The sequence below is a fragment of the Bufo gargarizans genome, chromosome 4, assembly GCF_014858855.1.
Source record: "Bufo gargarizans isolate SCDJY-AF-19 chromosome 4, ASM1485885v1, whole genome shotgun sequence".
In the NCBI taxonomy this organism is placed as follows: domain Eukaryota; kingdom Metazoa; phylum Chordata; class Amphibia; order Anura; family Bufonidae; genus Bufo; species Bufo gargarizans.
The window spans coordinates 96,937,237-96,959,036 of NC_058083.1; the positions used below are offsets into that span (position 1 = coordinate 96,937,237).

The 21,800-nt window shown below is 42.4% G+C and overlaps 1 protein-coding gene across 3 annotated transcripts in view; it reads left to right on the forward strand.

Moving 5' to 3' along the window:
- The window catches only part of PAK2 (p21 (RAC1) activated kinase 2), a 70,427-nt gene extending 48,744 nt beyond the window's left edge, over positions 1-21,683 (forward strand). For all 3 annotated transcript variants that reach the window (XM_044289099.1, XM_044289101.1, XM_044289100.1), the window contains exons 6-15: positions 1,469-1,573; positions 2,480-2,606; positions 4,481-4,544; positions 5,635-5,683; positions 5,951-6,063; positions 7,510-7,627; positions 9,903-10,002; positions 12,263-12,459; positions 17,760-17,897; positions 18,595-21,683. In XM_044289099.1, the coding sequence (XP_044145034.1) occupies positions 1,469-1,573; positions 2,480-2,606; positions 4,481-4,544; positions 5,635-5,683; positions 5,951-6,063; positions 7,510-7,627; positions 9,903-10,002; positions 12,263-12,459; positions 17,760-17,897; positions 18,595-18,681 (1,098 nt within the window). In that variant the 3' untranslated portion in view covers positions 18,682-21,683. The remainder of the gene's footprint in view (positions 1-1,468; positions 1,574-2,479; positions 2,607-4,480; positions 4,545-5,634; positions 5,684-5,950; positions 6,064-7,509; positions 7,628-9,902; positions 10,003-12,262; positions 12,460-17,759; positions 17,898-18,594) is intronic.
- Positions 21,684-21,800: the final 117 nt, after the last annotated feature.

Below are 21,800 nucleotides of genomic sequence, written 5' to 3' on the forward strand. Positions count from 1 at the left end.
TACATTACAGCAAGTTAAATGTTTTGTTAATCTGAATTTTATGTGATGGATCAGAACAAAATAGTCTAAATTTGTGAAGTGAAATGTGAAAAATATATAAATAAAGCTATTGTTTAGAAATAGAAAACAGAAAATTGGCATGTGCATATGTATTCACCCCCTTTGTTAAGAAGCCCATAAAAAGCTCTGGTGCATTCAATTACCTTCAGAAGTCACATAATTGGTGAAATGATGCCCACCTTTGTGCAATCTAAGTGTCACATGATCTGTCATTACATATACACACCTATTTTGAAAGGCCCAGAGGCTGCAACACCTAACAAGAGGCATCACTAACCAAACACTGCCATGAAGACCAAGGAACTCTCCAAACAAGTAAGGGACAATGTTGTTGAAAAGTATAAGTCAGGGTTAGGTTATAAAGAAATATCCAAATCTTTGATCCCCAGGAGCACCATCAAATCTATCATAACCAAGTGGAAAGAACATGGCACAACAGCAAACCTGCCAAGAGACGGCCCCCCACCAAATGTACGCTCCATAGAGCTGGTCTTTATGGCAGAGTGGCCAGAAGAAAGCCATTACTTTCAGCTAAAAACAAAAAGGCACACTGGGAGTTTGCGAAAAGGCATGTGGGAGACTCCCAAAATGTATGGAGGAAGGCTAAAATTGAACTTTTCGGCCATCTAAGAAAACGCTATGTCTGGCGCAAACCCAACACATCACATCACCCAAAGAACACCATCCCTACAGTGAGACATAGTGGTGGCAGCATCATGCTTGGGGGATGTTTTTCAGCAGCCGGGACTAAGAAACTGGTCAGAGTTCAGAGAAAGATGGATGGTGCTAAATACAGGAATATTCTTGATCAAAACCTGTCCCACTCTGTGCGTGATCTGAGGCTCGGACGGAGGTTCACCTTCCAGCCGGACAATGACCCCCAACACACTGCTAAAGCAACACTTGACTGGTTTAAGGGGAGCTCTCAATCCAATAGAAAATCTGTGGTCGGACTTAGATTGCTGTTCACAAGCGCAAACCATCCAACTTGAAGGAGCTGGAGCAGTTTTGCAAGGAGAAATGGGCACAAATCGCAGTGGTAAGATGTGGCAAACTCAGAGACTTATCCAAAGCGCCTTGGAGCTGTGATTGCCGCATTAGGTGGCTATGCAAAGTATTGACTTTAGGGGGGTGAATAGTTATGCACATTGACCTTTTCTGTTTTGTCCTATTTGTTTGCTTCACAATAAAAAATAAATCTTCAGAGTTGTGGACATGTTCTGTAAATAAAATGATGCAAATCAAACAATCCATGTTAATTCCAGGTTCTGAGGCACCAAAACACGAAAAAAGTCAAGGGGGTGAATGCTTTTGCAAAGCATTGTATGTAATTATGTAAAAATCTATTTTCTATGTCAAAGGTCTCCATAGCCTTTAGTGTATTTTCTTTTTCTTTTTTTTCTTTTAGCCAAATGCTAAAGGCTCTGCGCCAACAAGAGCAGCAACAGATGATGATGACGACGATGATCCCAATCCCCCAGTTATTGCTCCACGACCTGAACATACAAAATCGGTAGGCAGTCATATGACTAATTAGAATGTAAGCTGTTGTCTGTGGTTTAAATTGCCGTACCCCTCTCCATAATTTGAATCTCCTGTTCAAACCCTGTTGTTTTGCTGTGGCCGCTGTTTACAACCCAATCTTCAGAGCTACAGCAACAGCACTCCCCATAGTGCTGTGTGCTGCCAGCTCATCCCAAACTGTAACCGCCCACTACACCTCTTCCTTGGCAGCAAAACCTGCCCACCACACCTTCCATCCTCCATTGCTCCATGTGCCACAACTCATGTGCTGGCTGACCACCTTTCAAGTTGGTTCCCCATCCCACAGTCACATGATCTTCGCATCACGACCATTCAGCCCGGGATTGTGTCGCAGGGCATGATGGAAGGCCTGGGAATGATGTCAGCGGAAATGCAGCTTGCGAGTGAAGGAGCGATCACGTGACTAGTTCTCCGAAATCTGTAATAAGATGTTAGCAGCCCAGGTATATTAGGAAAAAATATACCAGAAGGGCATTTTATACTCTTTAAATGGTAGTGCCGTGTTAACCCTTTCAACGTCAAATGTCTAAAGCATTTTGGACATATTTATTTATTTTATGCACTTTTATAGCGCTACTATATTCGGCAGCGCTTTACAGACATTATCATCCACATGTTGCGCTATAATTGCTTGAAAGGTGAGTGTTCCACCCCCTGGACCCTCACCTGTCTCAAGCAGAGGCTTCAATTAAGAAAGCGTAGTGCCACCTCCCTCATAGGCATTGATGCAGCTGCTGCCGGGGACAAAAGCATGGTAGAATTCTGTGCAACTGATAAATACCGCAGGGTGTATGTGCCTTTTACACTGTGTACTTTAGCTGTTTGGGGAAGTGAGAAATGTATGACACTGGATGCTCCTTTTGTTTCCCTAAAGATGTACACACGATCTGTTATTGACCCAATACCTCCCCCTGCTGGAGATGCTGACAGTGCGACAAGGAATGCAGACAAGCAGAAAAAGAAGACTAAGATGAGTGACGATGAGATAATGGAGAAGCTTCGTAAGTTACTTAAGTTATTTAATGTCTGTTTTTTATTTTTGTTTTGTTTTTTTATTTCCCCCATCTCCCCAAACCTAATTTGGATAAAAAAAGATTGTGCAGTGTAAGGGAAGTTTCACATCCATCCTCTTAAATCCAATCTGAACATTGTATTTGCATTAAAAAAGTCTTATTTTTTTTCACCTGCCCCTCAAAGCTGCCCCATCCCCCATTTTTCAGTTCTTCAATCAAATCATTGGTGGCATAAACATTAGGGTCCATTCACACGTCCTCAAAATGGGTCCGCATCCGTTCTGCAATTTTGCGGAACGGGTGCGGACCCATTCATTTACAATGGGGCCGGAATAGATGCGGACAGCACACTATGTGCTGTCCGGATCCGCACTCCTGTTTCCGTAAAAAAAAAGAACATGTCCTGTTCTTGTCCGCAATAGCGGAGAAGAATAGGCATTTTCTATTATAGTGCAGGCCGGTGTCCGTGTTTTGCGGATTCGCAAAACATTTACGGACGTGTGAATGTAGCCTTAATTGCACAACAGGACTGAGTTATATATTAATTTTTTTTATATTCATGAGTTACAATATTTTTAACATCCCAGAAATTGTGTAGTGCATCCATACATCTACTGGATTGGACCAAACTGTTACTCACATTATTGCGATTGTACCTTACCTGTCTTATCCCATGTGTTATGCCACCACTCCTCTGATACCTGCCTCCTGTTCATTCCCGTGATACAGCCTGAAGCAGGTAGGAGGAAGACACGGGTCTGACAGCCGGCATATGCTCTTTGGGTTGCATAGGTGCAATGCCTCAGTCTTTGACTGCATCTATTTGAATGCTGTGAGCTGATTGTCACGCAACAATAGGGTACAAGTACACTGTGACATGTCACGGCAACATTATTTGTAATGATATTTTATGATGTCCCACTGCGACATGAGTCGCTTCATGTCATAGTGCGATACCATACACCAGGGATGCTCAACCTGCGGCCCTCCAACTGTTTCAAAACTACAACTCCCAGCATGCCCTAATAGCTGTAGACTGTCCAAGCATGCTAGGAGTTGTAGTTTTGCATCGGCTGGAGGGCTGCAGGTGGAGCATCCCTGCCATAGACTATGATTACAAAAAAAAATTTGCAAGACATTTACGACAAATGCAGTCATGAGTAATTTCTGGTAATGGGAGTGAGACAAATAGGGATTTCACATGGAAGGTATCCATATTTTATGGATCTGTGGATTGCAGACCACAATACGGACATGGTCGCGTGTATGGGGCCTTGGGCCTTTTGCACACGACCGTGGTTTGGTGCCGCATCCGAGCCGCATTTTTTGCAGCTAGAGTGAGGACCCATTCATTTCAATGGGGCCGCAAAGGATGTGGACAGCACTCTGTGTGCGGTCCGCATCAGTTGCTCCGTTCTGTGGCCCCGCTAAAATTATAGATTATGTCCTATTCTTGTCCTTTTTGCGGACAATAGGCATTTCTATAATGGGCCGTCTATTCTGTTCCGCAAATTGCGGAAGGCACACGAGCGGCATCCGTGTTTTTACGGATCCGCAATTTGCACACCGCAAAACACAGTACGTTCGTGTGGAAGAGGCCTTAGGCTTGATTGCCTACAATATTTTGTTTTTGTACGGTCTATGCCATGTAGTCTGTGATGTTGGTATATTTTTCAACATGCGTTTTTATCAATGTCTTGAGCTCTCATTTTTTCATGTATTTTTCCATGTGTCCTATCTTTGCATTAAAGTATACATGCCAAGTGTACAAAAATTATCTTGTTCTCATTTATAAGCAAACTTCAACAAGAGAACCAGAATAAAATTGAATGAATTTCTCACCACCCTTCATTTCTTTACAGGAACTATAGTGAGCATAGGCGACCCTAAGAAGAAATACACTAGATATGAAAAGATTGGTCAGGGGTGAGAATCTTCAGCTATTCCTTCCTTTTATTAAAGTTTTTTTTTTGTTTTTTTTTTTTTTTTTTTTTTTGGGTACTACTTCAGACTTGCACTGTATGGGCCACAAATCTCTGATGTCTTGGGACTCCTTTTCTCCCAGATGGGTGGGAGTCCCAGAAGTTGGGAAAGTTGGAATCCCACCTATTAGACGTTTTATGACTTATCCAGTGTATATAGGCAATAAGAGGTGGGAAAGCCTAGGCTGAAACACATGTACTGTGACTATGATATTCTCTGTGCCATAGCCAGAAATGGATCCAGCTGGAAGAAGTAGTAGCAGTCCCTCATAGTTCTCACTCCTTTTGTATCTTCTCCTGGCTTTGGCTCAAACTGCACGTTTTCATTCTGGATTTTTAAATGGTGTTACCACTGGTGTGCCTTGATGGCTTGACTATTGGATCGGCCATCAAGAACAACAGGCTTCTGGTCTCACTCTAGCTAGGAACCACAGACCATTTTGTTCATGTATTCTATATATAAATGCACCTAAAAATGTTGCCACTCCTGATATGCCTGTTTTAGGCTACTTTCACATTTGTGCTTTTCCTTTCCACTATTGATATCCGTCATCGGCTCTCAATAGCCTCGGAAAACGCTTCAGTTTTGTCCCTATTCATTGTCAATGGGGACAAAACTGATCTGAAGGGAATGGAATGCTCCAGAATGCAGAGTGCACCGTTTCATTGCATTCAAGCAGTGTTTTTGAGTGCGTCCTGGGATGCGGAACAAGACGTATCCATCATGACTCAGTGTAAGTCAATGATGACTGATCCGTTTTCTCTGACACAAAAGAAATCTGATCTGTCCCCCATTGACTTACAATGGTTTTAGAAACGGATCTGTTGTTTTAGACATAATGCAACCGGATCCATTCATAACGGATGCAGACTGTTGTATTATTATGAACAGAATTTTTTTTTGCTGATCCATGATGGATCCAGCAAAAACGCAGATGTGAAAGTAGCCTTAACTACATTTATTCCCAATGTAATAACAATTCTGGAGCATCTATTCTTATGTCTGTATGTTTTGCCGTTCCTTTTATTTTTAGGGCCTCTGGAACTGTCTTCACTGCTATTGATGTAGCCACTGGTCAAGAGGTAAGACGTAACCCTTAGCACAGAGAAATGCAGGCTTTCAGTCAGCATTATTATTCTACAGGGTTGAACTGTACTGTCCGGTTTTTAGTGTTTTTTGTTTCTCATATTTTATAGATATTAGGCGAGTTTCATATTTCCATTTTGGCTATATTGGAGTCCTCAGAGTTTGTAATGCTGTCCGTTATTTTTGATAGTATCTGACAGTGACCTCTAGCGCAGATGTGAATACATACGATTTAACCGTTTCTGATATATGATTTGTTACAGGTTGCAATTAAACAAATAAACCTCCAAAAGCAGCCCAAGAAAGAACTGATCATAAATGAAATTCTGGTGATGAAAGAGCTGAAGAACCCAAATATTGTAAACTTCCTGGACAGGTAGAATGTCTTAGTTGCTCAATGTGCATGCTACAGATTTGGGTGTAACACTAGGATGTAACACTAAAGGCAAACTACTAGTGATTAGTGGGTGTCCCCTGCCAATCGACTGTTTGAGAAGGCTCCGGCACTGCTGAGAGCGTTGTTGCTTAACAAGCACAGCGTCGTACATTGTATAGCGGTTGTGCTTGGTATCACGCTCAGCCCCATTCACTTCTATGAGGCTGAGCTGCTCTTAGGCCACGTGACACATGAACGTGTCATCACTAGCCTAGGAAAAGCCGAGAGAAGGCCGCACGCTTTCTTAAACAGCTGATCGGCAATCTGATACTGATGACCTATCCAGAGGATAGGTAATCAGTTAGGTCTTGTAAAACCCCTTTAAATGGATTGTTATTCTTGTGGGGGTCATGCATTAACATTGAATGCCATTTTTGAACACAGAAGTCATAAGCGCCATTTTGCAACAACAATTGTGACTTTTTAGCTTTTTTCCGACACCTTTTCTACTTTTCCAAAAAGCACGCTGGTTGCGAGTGGGAGGAGGTGGGACATGAGCAGCAGCTGCTCTGCTCATTTGGCAAAATATGTGGCGCACACCTCTGGTGGACATTATACCTAAAATCTAAATTTATGTTTTGGCTTATGGAGAGCATAAGATGTGACTAATTTATTAAGAGGTGTGCGCCTCTTATTATTGGTCTGAAATTCCTCCAGCATTGCTTTTACCAAGACTGACGTGTGAAACATACCACACAATACTAGTATATGTAGTGGCCATCTAAATGTAATTCCTCTGTAACGGTAATAATCATTGTGGTGCCCGACCTAAACGTAGACTTTAAGGCCTCTTTCACACGGGCATGTGCTCCCCCGTTGCCGTATTGCGGATCTGCAATACACAGGCGCCGTTCCGTCGCATTCCGCATCACAGATGCGGACCCATTCACTTCAATGGGTCCGGAGATGCGGAACGGAAGCACGGAACGGAACCCTATGGAAGCACTATGGAGTGCTTCCGTGGGGTTTCGTCCCGTACTTCAGTCCTGCAAAAAGATTTTCCGTCCTGCAAAAAGATAGAACATGTCCTATCTTTTTGCGGAATGGCCGGATCGCGGACCCATTCAAGTGAATGGGTCCGCAATCCGCTGCGGCTGCCCCACGGACTCTGATCGTGCATTGCGGCCCGCATTTTGCAGGCCACAGCACGACCACGGGCCACACACGCCCGTGTGAAAGAGGCCTTAACCTGCATGTCTCATTCACTGCTTAATTACGTGGCCCTTCCCTCTCTACCCAAAAAAACAAGTGGATGTAGTAAGGTATGGACTTGTAGGTCTTGTAGATGCATGATACTTGTGATATACAAACTTCACTCTGTACCCCATGAAATCTTGGTCTATATATCAATTCTGCTGCTGGTCTTATACAGTGTGTCTTTTGCAGCTTCCTAGTAGGAGATGAACTGTTTGTGGTGATGGAGTACCTGGCTGGTGGCTCTCTCACTGACGTCGTCACAGAAACCTGCATGGATGAAGCACAGATAGCTGCTGTATGTAGAGAGGTATGTACAGCTGTGTGGAAGACCATAATCCTAATGAGACAACCTTATGACATTTTTTTAAAACGGGTTTATTCGAGTTTCTGATATTGATGGCCTGTCCTCAGTATAAGGCCTTTTTCACTGTTTTGCGGCCCTTTTTTCACAGATCCATTGTTCCTTTTTTTTTGTTTCTGTTTCGTTTTTCCATATGGCATATACAGTCATTACATAGAAAAAATTGGGCTGGCATAAAATTTTCAATAGATGGTTCAGCCAAAACGGAACGGATATGGAAGACATACGGATGCATTTCCGTATGTGTGTGTTTGTTTTTGTTTATTTTTTATTTTTATTTTTTTGTTGTTTTGCGGACCTATTGACTTGAATGGAGCCAGGGAATGTGATTTGCGGGCAACAATAGGAAATGTTCTATCTTTAAACGGAAATACGGAAGCGGAACCATTGAAATGAATGGTTTCGTATACAGAACGCAAAAAAAGGAACGTAAACGGGGGGGGGGGGGGGAAATAAATAAAAATGTTCTTGTGCAAGAGGCCTAAGATTGGCGGTGATCCGACCCCCTTCACCTCCTGCCAATCAGCTGTTTGAAGAGACTGCGGCTCTCCAGGGAGACACGTTCATCGACAGTGTGGACTAGGCACAGTCCCTTTCATGTGAATGGGGCTGAGCTGCAATACCAAACACCGCCATTATGCATTGTACTGTGCTGTGGTTAGTAAGCTGCAAGGAGGCCACAGCGCTCACCGGAGTTGCGTGACCTTTTCAGCTGACAGGTGTCCCGTGTGTCAGACCCTCGCCAATCTCGTACTGATGACCGATCCTGAGAATAGGTCATCACTAGGGATGAGCGAATCTACTTCGGATGGAACATCCCAAGTCGATTCACATAAAACTTTGTACGGAGTATTAGAATGTATTGGCTCCGGTGAGCCAAAGTTATTACTTCGCGAAGTCTCGCAAGGCTTTCGCGTAATAACTTCATAAATTGATTTCTACTGCAAAAAAAAATCATTTCCCGAACTCTGGTTCTGTTGCAATAAACAGCCCTCTTTAAGCCACCAAGGGACTCCTACTAGCCGCATAGACTGCTTTTATGGTATGTACACTCTTGCTATAAATATGCAGATTACATAACACAGCTTTTTTAGTGATCTAGCCATGAATCTATACATAATTGCAGATAGAACTCCTGAATGAACTACCAGATAAAAAGAGAAAAGCGATACAACTAAGTTTCAGTAAGGTCAAGATTGCCTGCAATAAACGTGATGATGGGCGTGGGTGCCAGGAGTCAGACCCCCACCGATCTGATATTGATTGACCTATTCTGAGGATAAGTCATCAATATCAGAATCTCTGGTTACAGTAGCATTTTTAAGTGTTGTATTAAATGAGGTACAGCCATAAATTTTCAAAGAGATTTGAACAGGGTTATAGAACTGAACCATATGCTCACTTGCACCATACAACTACCTCGGCGCATACAGGACTTCTGTGCTCTGTAACATGGAGGTAAAAATTATATCCCACATACTAACCTAAGAATGTTTTAAAATAATCACAGATTTGGGTAATTGAGGCTGTAATTTATGACAGTAGTGCAAATTTCTGAAAATGGCCTACAGGTGGATTCACAGTGCAGGGTACGTGGGAGGTATAGTTTGTGAGAATTTCACGACTGATGCCACTGACTTGTTGGCATTGTATAGTCGTACATTAGCATATGTCACCCATTGGCTTCCATGTTGAAGGCACAGTCTTCTCACTAGATGTCTCTGTATAGAATGTAGTCGGGTACGCCATTCATTAAAGCAGAAATGGTATACCACCATGTACCTCCCTGCCAGAGCCCAAAAGGGCACTCTGCTGGCCTCTTAAATTTAGTGACAGTCTTCAGATATGGTTGACATATTCCACACAGATACGGCACACTGTGAATGTATTGGACACTATGGGGTCATTTATGAAGTTGAAATACGTCTAAATTAGGGCGTATTTCAGGTGCAGATTGCGGTGCATTAGTTGCGCCGCTGTCTGCAACCTCTCCCCGCTCACACCAGGTCTCAAAAAAGCGGGTGCGGTGGGGAAGTAGAGGCCAGCGCCTCTTCATGACTTCAGCGGAACCACCGCCAACTATAGGGGTTTATTTAGACTGGCGTCTAAAACACTAGTCTTAATATATGTGCCCCTGCATGTTTAGTAGACTAGATTTCAAAAAATCTCTTCCTGTGAAGTAGTAATTTTTTTTGTTCATAACCATGTGCTCTGATTTTAGTGTTTGCAAGCTCTGGAATTCCTGCATGCAAACCAGGTTATTCACCGAGACATCAAGAGTGATAACGTGCTTCTAGGCATGGATGGCTCTGTCAAACTAAGTGAGTGTATTCTAGATTCTCATGTACTGTCAACACTTTTGTTTTACTAATTCTTGAAAGTCAAACTGAAATGAAAGTATAAATTATATATTTTTTTTTTTTTTTTTTTTTTAAACTATTTGTGCTCATTGGAATTTTTGTTATCCAGACATTTATATATTGAGATAAAAGCATATGTAGGGGAATACGCGAACTTCAGCAGGCCGTGTATAATGTGGTGTATTTGGAGGAGGTAATACTAAATTGTGGTTGCACATCTAGCGCAGTTTAGAACGTATACCAGACCATTGTTTTTGAAAAATGTTCCACAGCTGTGGGCTGAGACCCCGGACCAGGGAGTAATCTGAAATAGAAAGGAGGAAATTCCAGCAAACAAGCCATGGATAAAATCCAATTCCTTTTATTTTTATTGATGATGTTTTCAAACTATGCCGGACTTCTCAAACGTTTTCCACTAGGGCAGGGGTACTCGGGTACTTTTTGTAAAAGTCCACATATTTAGGTCTGCCTCTGGGTGAAGGTCCGAGGCACAAACACACTTTTTAAGGAGGGACAACAGTGGTGTGTTCTGCTGTACGGCTATTTTTTTATTTTATTCTGAAAAATAGCAATACCTAGTTTAATCCAACCCAATCCCCTTAGGGCCCCAACACAATAAGAATGTACCCTTAGTGCCACTAATGATGCCCCCTTCGTGCCCCTCAGACAATATGATGCCTTTTAGTGTCCCCCACACAGTATGATGCCCCCATAGTGCCTCCTTGCAGAATTTGATGTCTGTTAGTACCTCCCTTCACAGTATGATGCCCCCTTTAGTGCCTTCTCTCACAATATGATGCCCCTTTGGTCCCTCCCCTCACAGTATGATGCTTCCTTAGTGACTCTCTTCATAATATGATGCCCCCTTAGTGCCTTATCTCTCACAATATGATCCTCCTCTGACCCCCAAAGATTGATGCCCCACATTGCCTCCACTTTATATACTCGCCTTCCCCACTATCTGTTTGCTGCTTCTTCATCAGTTATTCAGTGCCGGCAAGCGCGATGCGATATTATCATGCCTGCTGCGCTGAGCCACAGACGGCACAGTGCGGAGCAGACCTTCGCTCTGTTCTGGTTCAGTGCAGCAGGCATAAGGATATCACTTGGCGGCACTGAATCGCCGGTGGCAGGTGAACAGTGAAGCAGAGAGCCAAGGGCACAGATACAGTCCAGACTCGATCCGCCAGTTGAGTACCCTGCACTACATCACCAACTATTGGTTAGCTTACTTTGGCACATGTTCTCTCATCCTAAACCACAGCCCCTCATCAAGCTAGAAGATCAAAATAGGCGAACTGGGCACAGTGGATAATACTTTTTGCTACGTTGGCTTCTCAAATAGGTTAAAAACTGGATTCAAGTTTATGTACCAAGTATGTGGCAAATTATGGTGCATTTTAAGCGTTCACATTAAGGAATGTGCCAAGTTTTTTTATTTTCAATGAATAACAATTTACAGATAATTGGTCTCCCCAGATCTGGAAATGTAACATTTATCTGGCACAGTGAACAGTCAAAAAATGTTTAGTTTTTTAAGAATTCTGCAGCCTAGAAAAAAAATTATCTATAATAATCAAAAAAGCAAATGTACTACGAACTGTTAATAACGAAAACAGAAAGTAGTCTTGCAAAAGCGAGTAGTTTTTCAGCTCCATCAGCAGAAAAGTAAAAATGTTGTTGGTCTTGGAATACAACATCACAAATCAGATTATTTTGTTAAATGTTTTTAAGGCCAGATTCACAACACCAGTGCTTTCCCATATAGGCACAGAAAAATGTAAAAAAATAAAAATAAAAAAAAAATTCTATTGTGTATACCGCAATTGCCCATTGCATTTCTGTTACATTTTTTTTTTTTTTTTTTTTTTACATCTACATGTCATTCTGAGCATTATATGTACCACAAAATGAATGATTAGAATATGCAGCCTGTCACAAGCCCTCATGCACTTAAGTCAACTGAGAAATAAGTAAGTTACTGCTGGACTACTGCAGCGCAGCGTCCTTCTGGGAGCTTTTTTATTCCTTGGATTTTATAGACATTTTCCTTGCATTTCTAGGAAAACAAAAGTGTTATAATTGATGATTTATCCTTTTTTTATTTGGCTGCAATATTGTTAAAATGGGTGAATCCAATTGCTTATTCCCATCGCAGTCACACTTCAGTATGTATTAAAACCTAAAACCTGTTTGTTTGTTTGTTTTTTGTCTCCTATAGCTGACTTTGGTTTCTGTGCTCAGATCACCCCTGAGCAGAGCAAACGTAGCACCATGGTGGGAACACCATACTGGATGGCTCCTGAGGTGGTAACCAGAAAAGCATATGGCCCCAAAGTAGATATATGGTCGCTTGGAATAATGGCTATTGAAATGGTGGAAGGAGAACCGCCTTATCTCAATGAGAACCCCCTAAGGGTAAGTACTTTGTTGTGCACCCCAATAATGACGCAAATGGTCTACTTACATGTAGATCCAGTGGTGGTCTTTCACATGAGATTGCCGTCCTCCATCTCTCCTTTTTACAAGGATTCCTGTTTACTTGAATGGGAAGATGCAGATTGGCCACTGCTTGACATGCCCAACTTTCTGATGGTGGATTTAAGTTCCTTCCCAACAACTGACTGCTTGTTCAGTGTGGGGTGAGCACTTACATGCAGTGATCACCTCCACCGTATGGGAACGAGCAGTTGCCACTGCAATAGCTCGTCTTCACAGCTGCGTTGTTTTTGGCCAGCAGATCGTGCTGTCTAAACTGCACTGTTGAAACAGTAATTTACTTGACTTCGTGCTTTACTATTTCACCTGATGAATGACAGTTTCTGGTGATCGGCTGCAACTTTAGCCTGATGACAGATGTCTGCAAAGTGCATATTCACCACACACATTAGATCAGGCTTCCTCAAACTGCAGCCCTCCAGCTGTAAAAATACAACTCCCACAATGCCCTGCTGTAGGCTGATACCTGTAGGCTGTTCGGGCATGCTGGGAGTTGTAGTTTTGCAACAGCTGGATGGCCGCAGTTTGAGGATGCCTGCCTTCAGATCATGGTGGAGAGCCACTGTTAGCATATCACTAGGCTGTGGCGCCAACCTTTGGGGATCTTACTGTTGTGACTTTCACCAATAGCTAGAAAGAAATTGTGCTAGTAAAGGGATGGCCAGTTATTGTCCCTAGCCGACACTTGGCTGTCTAATGAAAGCCTAGCCAGCCCACAGGAGACTGGGTAAGTCACCATGGGCGGACCCCTGCTGATCAGACATTGGCATATTACTAGGGTATGCTACCAGGGAGTATCATATGGCAATAGGTAGTGCATGTTATTGATGTACTCTCCTCAGGATAGGTCATAAATATCAGATCAGCTGTTTAACCACTTCAGCCCCCCTAGCTTAAACCCCCTTAATGACCAGACCACTTTTTACAATTCTGCACTACACTACTTTCACGGTTTATTGCTCGGTCATGCAACTTACCACCCAAATGAATTTTACCTCCTTTTCTTCTCACTAATAGAGCTTTCATTTGGTGGTATTTCATTGCTGCTGACATTTTTACTTTTTTTGATATTAATAAAAAATGACCGAAATTTTTGCAAGAAATGAAATTTTTCACTTTCTGTTGTAAAATTTTTCAAATACAACTACATTTCTATATACATTTTTCTCTAAATTTATTGTTCTACATGTCTTTGATTAAAAAAAAAATGCAATAAGTGTATATTTATTGGTTTGGGTAAAAGTTATAGCGTTTACAAACTATGGTGCAAAAAAATTAATTTACGCACTTTGACTTTCTGAGCACCTGTCATGTTTCCTGAGGTTCTACAATGCCCAGACAGTAGAAACACCCCACAAATGACCCCATTTCGGAAAGTAGACACCCTAAGGTATTCGCTGATAGGCATAGTGAGTTCATGGAAGTTTTTATTTTTTGTCACAAGCTAGCGGTTTTTTTTTTCTTACAAAGTCTCATATTCCACTAACTTGTGACAAAAAATAAAATTTTACATGAACTCACCATACCCCTCACGGAATACCTTGGGATATCTTCTTTCTAAAATGGGGTCACTTGTGGGGTATTTATACTGCCCTTGCATTTTAGGGGCCCTAAAGCGTGAGAAGTAGTTTTGAATCCAAATGCGTAAAAATGCCCTGTGAAATCCTAAAAGTACTCATTGGAATTAGGGCCCCTTTGCGCACCTAGGCTGCAAAAGTGTCACACATTTGGTATCGCCGTACTCAGAAGTAGGGCAATGTGTTTTGGGGTGTATTTTTACATATACCCATACTGTGTGTGTGAGAAATATCTCTGTAAATGACAACTTTTAACTTTTTTTTTTCTTTCTCTCACCCAGCATGGTTATATGTAAAAATACACCCCAAACAACATTGCCCTACTTCTCCTGAGTACGGCGATACCACATGTGTGACACTTCTTTTTTGCAGCCTAGGTGCGCAAAGGGGCCCAAATTCCAATGAGTACCTTTTTTAGGCTACTTTCACACTTGCGCTTGATCGGATCCGTTCTGAACGGATCCGATCATATTAATGCAGACGGAGGCTCCGTTCAGTACGGATCCGTCTGCATTAATAACTTAGAAAAATTTCTAAGTGTGCAAGATGCCTGAGCGGATCCGTTCAGACTTTCAATGTAAAGTCAATGGGGGACGGATCCGCTTGAAGATTGAGCCATATGTGTCATCTTCAAGCGGATCCGTTCCCATTGACTTACATTGTAAGTCTGAACGGATCCGCTCTCCTCCGCACGGCCAGGCGGACAGCTGAACGCTGCAAGCAGCGTTCAGCTGTCCGCCTGTCCGTGCGGAGGCGAGCGGAGCGGAGGCTGAACGCCGCCAGACTGATGCAGTCTGAGCGGATCCGCTCCATTCAGACTGCATCAGGGCTGGACGGAGGCGTTCGGGTCCGCTCGTGAGCTCCTTCAAACGGAGCTCACGAACGGACCTATGAACGCTAGTGTGAAAGTAGCCTTAGGAGGGCATTTTTAGACATTTGGATCCCAGACTTCTTCTCACACTTTAGGGCCCCTAAAATGCTAGGGCAGTATAAATACCCCACATGTGACCCCATTTTGGAAAGAAGACACCCAAGGTATTCCGTGAGGGGCATGGCGAGTTCATAGAAGTGTGTTGTTGTTTTTTTTTTTGTTTTTGTTTTTGTTTTTTGGCACAAGTTAGCGGAAATAGATTTAGTCTCCCTTTCCGCTAACTTGGGACAAAAAGTTAAATCTTTCATGGACTCAATATGCCCCTCAGCGAATACCTTGGGGTGTCTTCTTTCCAAAATAGTGTTATTTGTGGGGTGTTTGTACTGCCCTGGCATTTGAGGGTCTCCGCAATCATTACATGTATGGCCAGCATTAGGAGTTTCTGCTATTCTCCTTATATTGAGCATACGGGTAATGACTTTTTTTTATTTTATTTTTTCCCCGTTCAGCCTCTGAACGGAAAAATGAACGGCACAGATTTCTTCATTCGCATCAATCAATGTGGATGAAAAAATCTCTGCCAAAAAAAAGAGGGGAAAGGTGTCTGCCAGGACATAGGACAGTGGTGGCGAACCTATGGCACGGGTGCCAGAGGTGGCACTCAGAGTCCTCTCTGTGGGCACCCGCACCCTGGAAAAAAGTCTATGGTGTACCAATATGCCTTAGGCTTTTCCTACCATTCATCAGCGCAGGGCGCACTATGAACAGCGCAGGCAGCGCACTGAATGTAGGCAGGCTATTATACTTAAATGATTACGTACATGGAAGATATACTATATTGGTTTTCAGGTTGAATTGCCGTGTTGGCACTTTGCGATAAAAAGGTGAGTATTGGGATGCAGTTTGGGCACTTGGTCTGTAAAAGGTTCGCCATCACGGACATAGGAGCTCCGCCCAACATCCAAACCCACTCGGCCCGTATGCCCTGGCAAACCCGATTTTTCTCCAATCGATGTGGATGAATAAATCATTGCCGGAATTTTATTTTTATTTTTTATATACAGAGTGTTTGCCAAAGCATATGAACACCGCCGCCTCCTCAGCTCATAAGCCTCGGCAAACGTATCTTTTACTGCAGAGGAGAAATCTCTTCTTGCAGCGCCACATACACCGACTTTTGTGTAATCTGACAGCAGCGCAATGCTTCTGTCAGAATGCACATCAGTGCTGCAGCTGGTTGATCGCTTGGTCCACCTAGAAGGTAAAAAAAAAAAGTAAAAAAAAAAAAAGCGAAGTACAGGAAGCCGCTGAGATTGATAAAAAATATCAAAACTGTTTTTTTTTTTTTTTTTTTTTTTTTTATCGCCGCAGCGCTTGTGTAGTGATTGTGCAGTGATAAAAAAAAATATATAATTTCTGTCACTGGGCGGGCGTGGGTGAACGCACGTGTGGGCGACCGATCAGGCCTGATCGGGCAAACGCTGCGTTTTGGGTGGAGGGCGAACTAAGGTGACACTAATACTATTGTAGATCTGACTGTATTGTATCTGTAAGTGATCAGAACTGATCAAAGTACCAATGCTGATTAGCGATACACGAATCAGTGACTGCGGTGCGTTGGGCTGGGCGCTAACTGAAGTTCACTACCTACCAAAGGGGCCTAAACTAACCTAAATCTAACAATCAATACTGGTGAAAAATAAAAAGTGACAGTTTACACCGATCACTTTTTTTTCCCTTTCACTAGTGATTGACAGGGGTGGTCAAGGGGTTAATTAGGGTGATGGGGGGGGGGGGTGATCTGGGGCTAAATATGTAGTGCTTGGTGTACTCACTGTGATCTGTGCTCTCTGCTGGGACCAACCGACAAAAAGGACCCAGCAGAGAGCACAGAAGCCATATAACACATTATATTTATAAATATAATGTGTTATATGGCTGGCGGTTCGTTATTTTAAAAGTTGCCAACCTGCCAGCGCTGATCATTGGCAGGCTGGTGACCAACTCCTTGTGCGCCTTTTGCCGACCTGCACTGCACATGTGCGGGCTGGATATGCGCGTCATCTTGCGTCTCGCGAGATGACGCATAGATGCGTCAAGGAGCAATAACCAGGCCGCCCGCCCGCAGGACGCATCCCTGTGTTAGGCGGCCGGGAGGCGGTTAAAGGGTTTTTTAACTGCACACTAGAGTTTGTAATGGGGTCTAGTAGTGTTGTCCCAAGGGGATGACTGAACAGTTGTAGTTACTTCACTGCTGCTACATGCTAGACTGCACATAAACAGTGATGAGGATATATATTTTATTTTTGTTTTATTTTTTTTTAATGCTTTTTTAGCTTTAAATATGGTATTGTTAAATTGTACCAATGCTTTTTAAAAAACAAACAAAAAAAAAAACTTTGTCATAGTGACATATCGAAGACTTTGATTATGGGGGGGCTCTGAGTGCTGAGACCCCAGTCGATCACAAAAACTAGGATGATGAAGCACAGAGCACTTGTCTCTCCTCTCTGCTGGAAACGGCGACGACTGGCTCATAGCCTTTCTATTGAGCCCATCTACAGCAGCAAGGCGAGACAGTGCTCTAAGTCTCAGCACTCAGACCCCCACTGATTAAAACCTTTGATATTTCACTACAGCGTATGAAAAGTGTTAAAATTACAGGTAAACGCTAAGTCTAACTCCAAATGCACAAAAAGGCTTACTGAAATTTTTGTAGAAATTCATGCCTTGAAGTTAATATATTTTTATTTGCCATTCTCCTTTTTCAGGCTTTGTATTTGATTGCTACTAATGGCACCCCCGAACTGCAGAACCCCGAAAAACTGTCTCCGATATTCCGAGATTTCCTGAATCGTTCTTTGGAGATGGATGTAGAAAAGAGAGGATCAGCAAGAGATCTCCTACAGGTTAGTAAAAGAGATGACATCAATACTATGTATAGGGTATAACAAAAACTGCTGACATTTACTGTACTGTATTCTTGGTGCAAATTTTGCCTCAAAAAAGTAAATATTAATAGTTATGTCAGCTTGAGTAGATAAATGGAACCTATTTATCTGCTTTATATTAAAGGGGTGAGTTAGGCTGGCGCTTGATATCTGGCAGGGAACAGCCTGCCGGATCTCTCTGCATTCAGTCATTGCCAGAAGATTGTCTCCGTCCTGCCCCATTAACTATAATATAACTATTTGCGGGGTGGCAGCCGGATCTCTGACAGTCCACATTATAGTTCCCTGCTGGGTGTCAGCTGTAATGTGAAACTAGCCTTAGATAAGGTGTGGATGATACTTGCCATATTAGTGCCTCCTTTTACCTCTTTCCAGTTGTTGGGATTGTTTGCTATAGGAAACGAAATTTTAACTATCCCAGTTGTCTGTTAAAGGGATTGTCCAGAATTAGAAAGACACAGCTGCTATTGTCCATAAGCAGCCCCACATCTGTCCAGTGTGTGTCCTGGATTGCAGCTCATTTATTTCAAAAGGAGGCATAAATATACAGTACTGTAGTAACTAAGGCGTGAAAAATAATGAAAAAAATAAAATTATCAAATGCATTAATTCTTTTGTTTTACTTATACTTAGTTTTTTTAAATTCTTTTTACAGCATCCATTCTTGAAACTTGCAAAACCACTGTCCAGCCTCACTCCCCTAATCCTGGCTGCAAAAGAAGCTATGAAAGGCAACCGTTAACATCCAACCAAGACCTTCCTCCAGTATGCCCTTTGCCTTGTTAACCCTCCTAGTCTTTTATAAGTGCCACTCCTGCTCCGCTCATCGCCAGCTGAAACGACTATCCACAGCCAGAGAAGGCACAGACCAGAGATTCACGTTTTCTCCTTGTCCTGGCAGTGAAAGTACTGAGAGGACGTGGCACCCCCATGCTGTGCATCTTTCTTCCTGAAGAAGGATAAAACTGTTAGTGGCCTTTTCAAATCCCCATCTTTTTGGGATTTCGACTGCATTAATGGGAATAATTTTATACGTCTGCGCCCTCTGAAGATGCCGCCTGCTCTTGTTTTCTGGCCTTTTCTTGATACTTGAATAACTCTCATGCCAGTGCCAGAGCTTTTCTCTCTTGCTGGCTTCTTTATATTCCAGTCGCTCACCCTGTGCCTGCCTTCACCACAGTCTTGTGCTTCGGGGGCAGTGTGTGTGCCTATGTTGCTTCTATACAGGGGGCTACCTCTGTCACCAGTCAATTGATGCTCCCTGTTCAGGTTTCTAATAGGCAAGGCATATTCTTGGTGGGGAGGTTCATTGAAAACGTCTTAACTAGTTTTTCTAGAATTGTTAGTTCTGCAATAGGGAAAGGGCTGAGGAAGTGAGGACTGTCCTTGCCTGTGCCATGCTATTTCGAGAGAATTCTTCTACAACAATGGCCTTTTTTTTCTTTCTAATTAATATGGACACTTCTATGTAATCTCAAAAGTGCTCTTAAAATTACACCCAAGGAGAAATTCTTCGGATATTTGATAACTTTCTTAACCTCCTTCTGACACCTCGTAATGTCGCATTAAGGGAAGTTGTGCCAAAGTTACAACCATTTTCTATGCAGGATATTTTGTGTATACATTTTTTTATTTTTTGGGTTATGTCAAAAATACTGTAAGAGATGACAAAATTAAGTGCCTGAGTATTTTCTTCTGTTGAGCTGCAGAATCTCCAGGGCATCGTAAAGAACTTTCTGGAACTACAGCCCGCCACTTAAAGTTGATTCCCCCCCCCCACTTCCCTCTAGTGTTTTCTAATTTAGCCCCTGATTTCTCTGTCTCCAGTCATCTGTGGTTGAGGTGGAGCATGTGCCAGAAGTCTAAAATCTTCAAAGAAATTGCATCTATCATATAGTCCTGTTTTTGTTTAGAAGGTTGCACACGTCCGAAACCTGTTTGTGATCCACTGGACTAAAGGGAATTCTTGTATCATGCTATATGGCAGCATTATTTGTTATTCGTGTTCCATGCAGGAAGCTGAACCTGGGTCTTGGACATTTCACTGAAGTATAGCTGACCCTGCCAACATGAAGTGTCCTCTAATGAAAAAGCAGTAACATTGGAATAACGTGCCTTTACGTTGGCAAGCAGCCTAGTAATCGAACCTCTGAGTTTCCACTCCTTGTGGTGGTTCTGTGCCCTCTAAACATATTTACTGCTGGTATTTCGTTATTCCACATCAGTTTTGTAGATCTTGTGAAGCTGCTGTGAAGGGATTTATCTGTTCTTCTAACTGCAAAGATTTCTGTCACCGTCGTGTTAGTTTGCACTGTCAAAGCCAATACTTAGTAGGTGCTACTGTCCACAAACATTCTGCAACATCCCAAAAAAAAACTTTCCTTAAGACGTGGAAGCCAGTGTGGTATTGGAATTTATCTGTACGCGGGGGCAGTAAGGTTGTTAATTGGTCTATGGTTTTATTGAAGCCGGTATGAAATCCAGAGAGAAGCGTGCTTTCAGGTTGGTAGATGGCCATGCCAATGGTGCAAGTGTTCAGTTTTTTAGCTTGATCATATTCCTGGGTTTGTGTTGGTCAGATGTTGCTTCAAGACTGGCAGTAGCATTCAGCGAACCCTAGTGTTTGTAATTGGCACATATCTAACATACTGTAGTAAGACATATAAAACCATAGTGCAGACAAGACTGTGGACCATGGGCATCAGAAATATGCAGTGCGTTTGTGTCGAGAAGGTGTTTTAGATGTAGCTCTGTTCTTGCTTATGGTTCTCACATTTATCATCATTGGTCGGTTATTACCGTAAGTCTTGACATTTCCCCGTAGAAATTATACATGGCTGAACTGTAGATCGAAACGTGCTCATTCTCTGAAGGGCTCTGTACTTGGAGCAGTTTGTTGATACTCTTAATTACCCGAGTTGGTATTTATGTGGCACCGGCCAAGAGTCCGTGATTACGGCTTAGTATAAAAGTTGCCACATCTGACGAATCATACTGTATCAGAGTTGTGTGAAGATGGCTGTAATAGTTGAACCTTAAATAATGCTTGGAAATGCGTGTACATAGCTAGGATCTAGAGGTTGAATAAGTGAATGTTGTGTCCCTTGTGAGTTTTTGTCGGCGATTGCATTAACAAAAACATAGGGCATTTCTCATGATTTAAATTTTTTTTTTCTGCATTGACAATACCTTGGTCCCTTATTAACATTTTTGCCTTGAAGGGAGATCTCATTTTCACAATATACACAGGGTTTTTAAAAGAAGGTGTTTCATAAAGCATTAGAATATTTGTCTTAGAAGACACGAATGCAGAAAGCCGATGGTCTTCAGGAACCAGCATCTCTGACTGCAAACATACAAGGCACTCTTGCTACTTCTCCTTAACCAAGGAGATTTCTGAAGGTCACTTGGCATTAGGAATGTCTCCTTGGTCACAAGGTTGAAGTTGTTTGAATACTCATCGTGGAACTCCTCAAATGTCTTATGCATGGAAGAGCGTGATCTCCATCCAAACAGAATCCACGATGCTTGTGTCTGTGTACTCCTAGGTTTCCTCTCCTCCCTGTAGCTTTTGCATGCAGATGTTACATATTTTTGTGGTTCCATTCTCAGCAGTTCCTCCTTTTCCTGTCTTGTTTAATTTATCCCTTCTTTTTATTTAATTAATTTTTACGGCAATAACTACTGAATCATTTTGTGTGCGTCAACTTTGCTTGGAATAAACATTTTTGTTTTATTTTAAAAGTATTGGTCTGGCTATTGCTATTACTAGATGAAAATGTAGAGAGTGTGTGTGTAAATTGTCTACTCACCATGCTTCTATGGATCTTCTATGTTATAAGGCTTCCTTAACAAAGTTAT